General features: G+C 39.8%; 1 protein-coding gene across 12 annotated transcripts in view; it reads left to right on the top strand.

Annotated features, from left to right (window-relative positions):
* The window catches only part of LOC137585185 (mucin-2), a 37,735-nt gene that overhangs the window by 687 nt on the left and 24,265 nt on the right, over positions 1-12,783 (top strand). For 9 of the 12 annotated variants that reach the window (XR_011033532.1, XM_068300887.1, XM_068300864.1 and 6 more), the window contains exons 2-4: positions 1,500-1,575; positions 9,838-10,216; positions 10,364-12,751. Coding sequence is in view for 11 of the 12 variants with exons in the window: in XM_068300887.1 (XP_068156988.1) it covers positions 1,519-1,575; positions 9,838-10,216; positions 10,364-12,751 (2,824 nt within the window). In the remaining variant the exon portion in view is untranslated. Of the gene's footprint in view, positions 1-1,499; positions 1,576-4,060; positions 4,592-9,837; positions 10,217-10,363; positions 12,752-12,783 lie in introns of those variants that run through there. The other 3 variants (XM_068300879.1, XM_068300871.1, XM_068300948.1) reach the window with 3 other exon arrangements.

Here is a 12,783-nt window from a genome sequence, read left to right as displayed (position 1 = left end):
TTTTCAGTATGTGGGCGAAACGTCTGCCTCTGATGGTGTCTCCTCAATATATATGTCAAACATAAATCAAATCAACAAACAATCAAATTTATATCGAAAGCTAATAAACTTTTTACCATATTTTTGTGTTAATTTTACATTGACCAAACAGAGTTTTGGTTATTTATTTATTTTTGTGGATATTAAAACGCTTTTTAATTGGCCAGATCAGCCGACAAGAGCAATTTATGGCTACCTCCCCCCCCCACTCTCCCAGTTCCCAAGTGCCTCTAATCGATCTTAGGGCATTGGCCACGAGCCATCCCACACCTAAAGGCACCAGAGACAATTTGGATTACTAAATGTCAAATTTATTGATCTTTTGCGAAAACAAAATATATGTATGTATATATAAATTTTTGATCATAATGGCCCATAAATGTATGTTAGACTCATGATTTTGAATATGAATTATTCAAAACATTTATGACTAGCCGCAACGAACCATAAATCTTTACTGATCAGTGAAGAGAAATGAGTTCAAATCTGGCTAGAATTTTATCAAATATCAATGTGCCCCGCCCCGTTGAGTCAAAGCCGCCTATTTGCCCAATTGTGGTTTTTGTTCAAATTTCAATGCATTTGTTGGCCGCTTTCTCGGTCTTGGTCTTGGTCTTGGTCTCGGTCTCTGACTCGGTGTCGGTTTTGATCGATCGTAGATTTCGAGAACGTGCAACGAATTTCAATTTCAATTTGTTAACATTATTTATATTAACCGAAAACCAACAAAAACAAAAACAAAACTCGTCGACCTAATGCAAACTGGCAATTCATTTCATTTTGACCATTTACGGGGGAAATGTCACAACATGATGTTTGAGGACAGTGACAATTCGGTTTCAATTACGGATTCGGATTGAGAATCAGATTCAGTTACGGATCTGGCTAACCTCGTTCAACCAGAATCACGATAAATTCTAAAAAACATCTTTTTAAATACAATTTGCAAATGACTCAGAAATGAGATTGAAATGAATATCGCAAAAGTTTTACCCAACAAATTTGACTGAAGTTCTCGGTTTAGTTGGCTTATACTGAGATTAGTAGCAATTCTAACTTCTAGGATATTGATTTTTCTTCTCCTTCACAAAGTTTCTAAGAGTTAAAAAGGTCAACAAATCTTGGAAGGACATTTAGCCCTTAATTCTAGCTGTTCGCGGGAGCTAACAATTTTTAAACAGGCGGCCTTCAAAAGTCCTTGAATATATGTATCCTTGCCTACAGCAGGAATCGGACTACAGCTAACAAGTTCAAGTTCAGATCTTAAGATGATTTCCAAAATTTGATTTCTTACCATTACTAACTAGCAAGCTGGAGGGGAGGAAAGGGCAGCTGTATTGCTAGAGTCTTAGATTCGATCCACATTTGCCATTTAGGATGAAATCTACCCCCAAAATTTGAATCCTGACTAAGTCAAAGTTAATCTCGCAAATAATAATCAATTATTTGATTAATTACAGATTGATATTTGATCCCATCATGGAATTGGAGTGTGATTTGGGTGCTATACAAAGTGAGGAATTGCTAAGGAAAATGGTAAGTATGTAAAAGTAAATCATAATCAGATGAACTAAGTCCTTGAAAGGACTCTGCAGTGGATTCTCGAATAGTTATTTATATAAGTTCATTGTCCTATGGCTCGTCCTGTTTAATCTCAGACATATAAACAAAAAAAAAAAAAACATTTTGATGACACTTTCGAGAAGAAACCAAAAAGAGATAGAAATGACACAAACCAGCACCAGAATGAGTGTCGATTCCAGTTCCAGTCCCAGTTCAACCTAACCAAATTGGGTCATTTATTGGGTTGGGATGGATGGATGGATGGATGGATGTGGTGTAAGGTGTAAGGTGTGTGTGTGTGGGTTGGCTTTTAGCTCCGATGACGGCGACATCATTTGCAATAATCGTTAAAAAGTCGTTACAATAGCTTTGTGGAAAAACGATGACTTGGCCAAATGATAAATCTACAATAGCCTAAACATCTGTATTTATTAATAAATGACAAAAATAGCAGCAGACGTTGCCTTCAGCCCACGCAGCCGCAGACATAGACGCTGAAGTCAGCAGAGGCAGAGGTAGAGGCAGCGTCAGCGGCTGGAACGCAAGCGCTAACCACAGAGAGAGAGAGAGAGAAAGAGAGTGAGAGCATGAGAGAGTGAGTAAGAGAGTGCTAGAGGGGGAGGCCAATTGGGATGCTGATAAAGCCTTGGATGACTCATGCCCATGAATCAATTTCAATTCGGACATCGAACAGGGGACACTGGACACGGGACATTTTGAACTCGCCTGACCGCCAGATGACTGTCTGCCTGATCGATGACGCCATGCACCAAGAGGCCTGGGACACGAATTGTTGGCCAGGTTCTAAAAAGCAACAACCAGCAATGCGTTGGTTGCCTGCCAGCCAGCCAGCCTGCTTGCCAGCTATGGAACTGGCCATGATTTGAGGCCGGCTCTGAGCGAGCGTTTTTCTCAGTCAGTCAGTATGTGTGTGTGTGTCTGTGTGAGTGTGTGTGTGTGTGGGTCGAGATACTGCAAAATAAATCAATAAACCAAGTTGAATTGGCACAATCGAGAGAGGCAACGACAGTCAGACATACAGTCAGACAGACAGACAGACACCCGCTATGGGCAAGTAGCCAAATGCAGCAAGTGAACACCAATACATAGACAAATTCAGATACAGATTAAGACTAAAACTAGCCACTAGCCAGTAGTGGCCAATGGCCGTTTGTCTGGTGTCTAAGCCGTGTCTACATGTCCAATCCCAATACCAATACAAATTCATCTCGTCTCCCCAGTTCGATGAGTAATTTTTTTCCGCCCACCCACAAAAATTGGTTGTTTGTTGTAGACACGTTAGTTCCAGTTTTTACTTCGTTAGCCACGTAAACACAAAAACAACAACAAATACATATAATATTGAGCTATAAAAAGCAATTGTAACAATGACACCCACAAAAAACATAAAATACTCGTAACAACAACTCAATCGGATGATTTATATATAAGAAATTTATTAACATACAAATATAAATAATATAATATAAACAATATCCATCCATCGTAGAGCACGTTTTCACATACATATTTGGCATTACCAATTAGTTAGATATATACTATAATATATTCAAAATATCTACAAATTTATACATTTATTTTAAAGTATTTTCAAAAACTCACAGATTTGAGTTGTATTCGATACTGAAAAAAGGATATGCTTAGAAGAGTTTGAATTAGAACGAATGAATATCGAATGTATTCGAAATATCTAAATCGAATTTCGTTTTATTCAAGGATTTTGGATTCCTATTAGAAATTTGAGTTATTTACCTTAGTAACTTTTTGACTTGGCATCAATGAAAACATTTTGTTATTGGATCTTTTGAAGTTCTAAGATATTGGTAGACTCATAGTCTCCTTAGAACCTTGAAAGAGGAGTAGCAGAAAGTTGTCTTAATCTTCGGTTAAGCAAACCTATTTATTATTATTTTTCAACAATAACAGTAACAATAATAATAACAGTGATCGTTTAACTTATGTATGTACATAGGTACGGTCTCTCAGGTCTCTTAACCTTCTGGGTTATAGTGGGACAACTTTTTTACATTGGGAATCTAGTTAGAACCTGCTTAGTTCTAGTGAGTTAGAACAGCTTATAGGAGTTAATAATTCTAAATTGAAATTGAAATCGAGACACCTAGAAACCTTATTTCCTATAAGAGATAACTGATACATTTTGAAACATATGGGAGAAAGAGAGGTTTACAGTATTTCTTTTGGGGAGATTTTAGCTTACCTTTCAGCTCACGGTAAATGAACGTTGACGTCGACGTCGCGACGCGTCGTTGTTGAAGTTGTAGTCTCGATTGCGGTGTCGCGTCATCTTCGTATTTGGTCGTCATCAGCTGACGCCGGCAGCAGAGCGGCCTGTTTTTTTTCTTTCTTTCTTTCTTGCTATCTCTGTCTCTGTAAGCTTTGGGCGTCCACTTTGGTTTGATTCTGATTGGAAACTTCAGTCTGATTTTGGTGCTCGATCGATTGCAACGTGGCGACGCACGGTTACTTTTTTGAATATTGTTTTTTTTTTTTCGTTGAAAATTACAAAAACCCAAGTTACCCACAAAACTCACACAACAACAACAACAACAACAACATAAAAAGAAGCGACAATAATATAATTATTTAATTTTTTTTCTAATATAACGAAATATCTTTGTATATATTGATCATTTTTTCCTAACTGTACCGAAATAATGCCGAAATAAGAGAAAACCGAACCTAAAACCGAAAGAAACCAAACAAAAATTTTAAATTAAAAAAAAAATAAAAGCCAAAGTCCAAAGGATTAGTCACACATCATTCAAAGAGTGTGTGTTAATTTGTGCAGTTACCGGTACAGCAACAAAACGAGCCCGGCTTAAACCAAGTGCCGCCAGCAGCCAAAAGCAGCAAAAGCAGCCGCAGCATCGAAGCGAAGAAAGGTGCAGAAACGAAACGATTTAAGAAAAATATCAAAAAAAAAAAGATTTTTTTGGGCGAGTCTCTGGTTTGTATCTTTGCTTTAAATGTATCTTGTTGCTCTTTCACACACACACACACACACACAAACACACACATACATGTGTAACTTTCACACTTTCGCAAAAATTAGCATACCTTTTTTTTCCCATTTTATTTTATATTTTTTTTTGCTTTTTTTCTTGAGTTTGTTAAAGTTTTTGTTTTGCCTTTGTTTTACCACAACTGTCAGTAAGTCAGCAAATCTTATGTCAACAAACCGAAAAGAAAAACAACGTTTCTTATCTCAACTTGAAATATGTACTTGAAATACTCTTTTCGACAAACGGGTATGGGTGCTTTTTGCTTAACTATTTTTAGTATGGAGCGAATGGTTTTAATGCCCGATCCTTATGGACAACCTTTCCCTATAGAAGTCTTAATCTTGTTTCAGATAACAAATCGGTTGTAAACACCAGAGAAAGAGTATATAAATGTCGCTGTTGGTTGTTGTTTTTGTGCCTAGGTAAAACGTTTCGGTGGGGTTCTGTTAACAGAATCTTGCTAGCGGCCATATGTTAATCTTAATGAATCTAATTACAGTGGAACTAGTTTCAAGTAGCCTGTAGGTAGCTTATAGCCTTGTCAAAACATACGGGAACATGCCTACAATTCTACATACATATATGTAGATAGTTTGATATCTCAGATATACTCATATGTATGTATGTATATCTGATCAGTATAATCGGCTGGAGAGTTGAAGTTTCTCACTCTCAAAATCACATCAAGGCGACTGTCTAAAATGATAAATGACATGACCGCCGAATGCGTTATGCATGAAGATTAAGCTATGAGATCATTTCTGTGGCAAAGTCACATTTTAGAGGTAAAAGATTTCATTTTGTTTGTTAACTAGGTGTTAATATATACACTATATTATATATTTTAAATAATATTTAGTTGTTTTTGTGCAATTAATGAGCAATTCGAAGTTTGTAACAAAATATTACGTATACGTCATGCGACAGTGTACTTTAATTAGTAAGGAATAGGTTCTCAATGCATTTTGTAAGAGATCTTAAAAATAATAGATTTGGCATATAATTTGTAAGGAAATGCGTTTTTTCTAATAGCATTTCATTAAAAGTTGAATGCTCTATGCAAGAATATTACGTATACGTAGGGTACACGTATAGATGGGATCTCTTCTCTTTAAAACTCTTCCAAACGTATCTATTTGATTTGAAATCACTTTTATTCAGATATAAACTTAAAGTACGACAAAAATCTGCTTCTGTGGAGACTTTGTTGTTTATATGCTATTATTGCTTTTATATTCAAGACCCGTTGAAATGTGACACTGACCCCATCGATCAAATGCTAAATTTCTTGATTACAATGGGTTTTTAGTATGCAAAACAGCGATCCATTGAAAGTGCTCCACTTTCTCAGGCTTTTCTTAACCCAAGAACGTGGTCTACAATGAAGTCGGGAGCCCAGCTAAACCAAACACATTCATGTGGGGAATATTGTCGTCATAGCAAAGAACAAATAAACAAAACAAATACACACCGAACAGGTGGCAATGCTTCACAGTTCGAGGCAACACAAGTTGAGCGTGAAAATAATGACAAAATTCTTGAATTTGCTAGTACAATTCCCCAACTTGCTTAACTCAAACCAGCGAAACCAACAAAAATATATAGTCAGATTTTAAGTTTAACAGTTCGACGAATCGCATGACAGCAATTAGGTCATTTTAATATTATGCATGCATAAAAATTGAAATGAAATTGAAACAGAAATAAAAATAACAAAATGACGCCAAAAGACGAAGCCACACACACAGAGAGAGAGAGAGAGAGAGAGAGACGGAGAGAGAAAGAGAGGCAATTAACATCGGCAGCAAAGTGCAAAACAATTTCCTTAACTCGACTACAAATTGAACAGATTGTTGATTGGGGAGGGGAACGGGAACGGCAAACGGGAAACGGAGACACAAATGCTGCGAATGCTGGATAGATGAGTGGGTGGTCTACGGGGTGGGCGGGTATATCGGGTGTTCAGTGCTTTCAATGTCATTCGGAGTAAGTCAGTGGCAGAGAGCCCACGCAAGTTTTTTCCATTTCGTTGCCGCAATCATCAACAGGTGCAATTACCGCAAATTAAGTGTAAGACAGGGACGGATAATAACATTGTGTGAGTAAAGAATAGGGAAATTATAACTATATAATGACATCAGTTAAAAATTTTGAAAATATTACACACAAGACGAATTCACTACACCAAAATCGAGATTTTCCCTTCAAAATGGCCAACTTTCATCTTAAATGGACGATTTGGTCCAGTGGCCACAGGCCAATCTAAATGCAGGTGAAAAGGATGTATAGAAAACAGTTTTGATAACACAAAAAATCTATTTATTCTATATAATTCTATTCTTTCTTTATAGTTATGCTAACGTTTAGACTCTCTATGGAAAAGGGTTTAAGGGGGAACACAGTCTACGCCTGTGTTCAGATTTCCTTAAACCATTCGCATTTTTTTTTGCTCCGGCATTAGTTGAAGATTTTGCCGAATTTCGGAGTCAATTAAGTTTTTTATTTAATTTTAATTTCAATAACAACAAATGGCAAAGATTTTTGTTTCGTTTTCATGTTTTGTTTTTGTGAATTATGTTGACCTCCAAAGCTGACACACGATAGCAATTGGCAAATAAAACAAAAACAAAAGGAACAAAAAAAAAAAAAACCATATTCATATTTACAAACGTATGTGTATATGTTTGTATGTACATATGTATGTATGTATAATAATTTATCAGCAGTCTCGCATGTCACGTCATTCCCATTCTCATCCTCACATCATAATCGTCGTCGCCATCATCATCATCATCATCATCAACATCATGATCCGCATCTGCAGCAATCAGAACGCCAACAGGTTGCCATTGCTAAACTGAGATTGAGATTCGGATGAATGCAGAGAAGGAGGCAGAGAAGGTGCCAAAGACGAACGACTTCAACTGGTTATCAAATGTGTGTGTACTGGCTGGAGCTGTTTTTTAGAAATTACGTCATTTTGGCATCTTGCTTCTGGCAAGACGAGGTGAGGCCTTAAAGAAAAAACAACACACAAAACAAAAAACGAAACAAGACTTTGGTCTAGACTGTGGCACGAATCTGTGAATTTAGCTTGTTGGCTTTTTGAGGATTGGAGGACTTGAAGTGACCTCCTGCATAAAAATTGCATCAAATAGATTTCCACAATAGAATCCTTGATTTCAGTCTGATCTAACTTTTTATGTATGTATCACTAAAAAGTTCTTTCTTCATCTACAACATTGACTTGACTTGACTTATTGAGTGAAAGCGTCGATTTTGTTGTTTCTGGCCATCTGGTCATGCCATTTGTGTGTTGGCTTGGCTTGGAACACACAAAAGGAGGCCAACTTAAACGACAAGCTAACAGCAAAAGAAACAAAAGAAAGATGAATTAATAATAGTATTTGTAATTAAGAAAAATTGTGTGTTTGTTGGTTTCATTTTCTCTGATTTGGTTTCTTAAGTTTTTACTCAATTACTTTTCAAATCAAGAAGATTTCATGTGTTTCAAGTAGTAATTACTCTATAAAAATAATTAAATTATCGAAACTATATAGATTGTGCATGTTCAGATGGCAGCAAATTGATTATATAGAAATAGGTTCTACTATTGGCTTATGGCTTATAGCCGTCTAAAATTAAACAGTTAACAAAGCGCTGGCCTCTACAGCGTCTAACTGTCTCGCTCACACATTTTGCCATTGTTGGTATTTATTATTGTTAATACAAATGTTATTTGGCATGTTTTTCCGCTGTTGGCTGTCAACTGGTTGGTGATATCACCAACGCCTCACAACCGAAAGTTTAGTTTAGAACCGATCTGTTTGGCCAACAATTTGCTGATGATGTTGATAATGATAATAATTATGACATTGATGATCGGCACAGACCTGTCGAAAGCAAAATGAACATTTTAGTTGATTCTTGACCGATTTCGATGAGGTAATCCCTCGATCCTAATATACATATGTATGTACATGGGCTTGAACATAAAACCACAAGTAGTTAGTTTTTATAGGTACTTGGATCTCAGCCTAATTGTTTTCAATTCAAATATACTCTTTATGGAAGAGTATAAAAATATACCGTAAACATTTCAACTCTCCCCCCTCTCGCTTTTCATGCTCATGTCGTTGGCAGTTATCGGTCAGCATTTTTTGCAATGTTATTTATAAACAAAAGCGTCATATACCTACATATGACAGCCGCCACGTCTCGAACTTGATAACTTAACTGTAAAAAGTGGCCAACAGACCTAGAGGTAAATAATAAAAAACGCATTCGACTCGATTATGGGAAAGAGAAACAACAACAAAACAGGATAATTTTCTACAGTGATAACTGCCTACGATCACTAGCAAAGCCAGAAGACTTCACAATTTAATGATAATGTTGCGCTTAGGACATACTTTAAGATGATCCTGAAAGTATGAAAGTTGTTTCGCTGACTTTGAAATTAACAACAAATCCTTAGATATCCTTGCTCCTTAGACTTTCGGATCTAATATATTATACCTTACCAAAAGGGATATGTAGTAAGGTGAAAAAGGACAATAGATAGACATAGATTATTGTTTCTTCATTGTTAAAATTATAAATCAAATTATATATATAGAGGAAGAGAAATAGATGGGAAAAAGAAAATTAACGGGGTATGGTAGATGGCACAAATATATATATATATATCTCTCTCTGTATCTTACAACACTTTGAAAATTCTGTAAATAATGTTTTCTAGATTTCTTCAAGGTCACGTTTATAGTTTCCTTTTTAGTTTCTTCGATTTCATTCATAAGTGAAAAGTATATCTTATATAATAATTGTATATACTCTTCCTATGGCAATTGTAAGATGCAGCGAAACTGGAACTAGCTTTCTGTCTGCCTATCTGTCTGTCTCTCTCTCTCTCTCTCTGCGAGTGTGTGTGTGTGTGTTTTTTTACATTTTTAGTTAAGCTAATTGGTGGCTGGAGTCCATAAAAGGTGCTCATTCGCTGTTTCTCGCAACGTTGCAGCGTGGGCTTCAATCTGCTCCACTTCATCCCACTCCACCAAGCCACTCCAATCCACTCTACTTCAGTTCACTTCACATCACATCACATCACTTGCAATATTGTATTTGTTAAATTGTTTCAAGGACAAGCTGATTACTCAATATGTGATTCTATATGTTATGTGGCCCATTTCAGTGGCAGCAATCCGAGGACAGTGAACGCAAGAAGCAAATACGATCGCATCTTTACAAGTTACGCGAATCACGTTTAAGGAATTTATATAGACACGATCAGTCAGCGGCAGACATAATGTCGGAGCCCAATTCAAACACTTTGGCCGGATCGTATGGCAAGGATCCATTGGCCACCAGTCATGGCGATGCATTGTTGGATCAGAATTTTCAGAGTCTCAAGTCGAAGGAGGTGCGCGATTCGATGAGTCCAACACACGAGATCAAGTTTCATTCGATGAGTCTAACCCAACCGAATACAACCGGATGGGATGTGCAGACCTCATCGGAGGTTAGTCCTGATGGACGAGCCTATCGAACGGAAACACTGGCCAAGACAGACGGTGAGTTGTTAATAACTGTGACAAAGTGTTTGTCGGGTGCTGTGTACCCCTAACCTGGTCCAACAAATAAATATTCTTGTGTTCTGTGTGTAACTCAATTCTGTTTGTCCCCCTCCCTCCCCCCACCCTCATCCATTTATGTGGCAGGTGTTGAAAAGCTCAATGGTGGCGGCATTGCGGAATTTAAGGGTCGCAACGAGCAGCGTTCGAGTGCCTCGCATCAGGGCGATGACAAGAACTTTGTTAAGAAGGCCTCGGAGAGCTCCAGCACTCAATTGCAAGAAAAGGTGGTCTTTGGTGACGACACAAGCGGTCGCACCGAAATGAAGATGAGCTCAACAACATCGTCTTCAACATCCAAGGTGGTTTCATCCTCATCATCCTCAACGGTTGAGTATGGTGGTGGTGATGATAACTCTCCGCGTTATTTGCTAAATGAACAGGCCACTCCTAGTCGTAACCAACATCAGCAGCAGCAGCAGCACCAACACCATCACCAGCAGCAGCAGCAACAACAACAATATAATCAGCAGTTACATCAGCAGCAACAGCAGCGAGATTGGGAGGAACACCAGCGTATCCAGGAGCAACGTATCCAGGAACAGCTTCATCAGGAACATCGCCAGCAAGAGCAACTACGTAAGCAGGAGGAACGTTACTCGGAAAGCCGTGAGCAATCCAACAGTACCAAGAACGTTTCCACCCAACAGCACTATGAGGAAAATAAACGCTATGTAGACATGGATAAGGCATCACCCGAATATCAGCGTCATGTCCAACATCTTATGGCTCAACCTGGTGAGATTATCTCGAATACTGTAGAGTATCCAAAGCCGAATGTAAAAATGATTACAACGGTGAAACGTTTGCCCGATGGCACCATTGTCAAGAATAAGCGCTATGAGACCGAACAGTTGTCGCCCACAAAGGAGTCAGCCGTACCACGTGATCACACTCGTGATATGGTGGATAGTGCTGCGCCAACAGCTCGTCGTCGTCCATCGGGCAACGAGGTGGATGAGCATGTTACCCAGTCGCAAAGTTTCTCTTCGGTCAAAAAGTCGAGTCGCCGTTTTTCCACAGAAACCACTTCGGAGACCATTCAGGAAACGCACGATGATCGTGAGCATGAGCAGCCAAGACAGCAAATTAAAGCTCCATCTCCAGGTCGTCAGGATTTTAGCACTCAGGGGTTTCCATCGGTGAGACCGAATAAACCAACTCAAGAGTTTCAGGGTCAACGACCTTCAACTCCCCAGTCGCCACGTCAACAGCCAACGACCAACTCCTTTTCCACACATGGATTTCCCTCGGTGAAACCCAATATTGCCACACAAGAGTATCCCAGTCAGCGGCCATCCAGTGCCCTGAGCGGTGAAGAGGTCATTGTGGTGAAATCAGAGAAGAGCCGAAATGTCAAGCAGCACACGAGCTCAGAGCGTACAATTGAAACGGAATATGCCGGCGACGAACAACCGGAGGCTCCCTCGTCGATCCGATCGAAACCACAGGCTCAATTGAGGGCATCCACCCCCAGCTGGGAGCAACCGCCAAGTCCAAGACGTACAGATGTACGCGAAGATTTCAGCACTCATGGCTTCCCATCGGTACGTTCGGATCAGACGGACGGCGAGGTAATCCATCATGTCACCAAGACGGTAAGTCGTAATCATAGCGCCACGCATAAGACCAACGCAGAGCGTGTCATTGAGACCGAGGTGGAGGAGCCCGAGCAGCAGCAGCGTCGCCGACCACAGCAGCTGAATGCCCCCAACAAGGCACAATACACTGGACCACGGTCACCCACGCGACGCTCACCGACACGCAAGCCAAGTGGCCAAGCCTCACCGTCGGCACCAGGCCAGACCAATCGATCGGGTCGTCCTGGATCAGAGTCCACAACAACTACAACATCTTCAACGGTGACGCGTCGCCAATTGCAAAAAGAGCGGGAAGTTGATGCCGCACATCGCGCCTTTGCCGCTTCTCTACGCAGTAGCTCGCCAGCGGAAAGCAACATCTCGGTTGGGTCACATTCCACGCATACACGACGCGATAGCGGACGTGACTCGGCAGAGCCACAGCGTTTGACGCCACGCTCGAGCATCTCCTCAAGCCGTACATATCGCCGTGATACGCGCGAAGGCTCCCATGACAGTCATGCCCCGTCTGAATCCAGTCGCATTAGCTCGACAACGGTGACACGCCATGCCGCGCCAACCAACCATGCTACCACCACCAGCACCACCAAAAGTGTGGGTAAAAACGTTGTTACCAAGCAGCAGCAGCAGCATCACACTGTCGTGAAATCCCGTAATGTGCAAGGTTCTAATGAAACAATTGATCTTACGCCGCAGCGTTTGCAAAAATCCCCGTCTCCGACAAGCGGAACGACCAAAATAACGACCACTAAAACGACAACAACAACTCAAGTAACGGCCCCTTCCCCAGCACCGGCATCGGCACCAACTAAACCATCAGAGGCACCATTAGCCAGTCCATCAGTCGGCAGTAATGAACCGTCCAAAGTCCCAGGTACGAATTAGTGAAAGCTAATACAAAAACAA

Source organism: Drosophila tropicalis, unplaced genomic scaffold, assembly GCF_018151085.1.
Source record: "Drosophila tropicalis isolate 14030-0801.00 unplaced genomic scaffold, ASM1815108v1 contig_158, whole genome shotgun sequence".
Lineage (NCBI taxonomy): Eukaryota > Metazoa > Arthropoda > Insecta > Diptera > Drosophilidae > Drosophila > Drosophila tropicalis.
The sequence above is the reverse complement of the archived record's forward strand: the minus strand, read 5'-3'. Positions and strand labels throughout refer to the sequence as shown.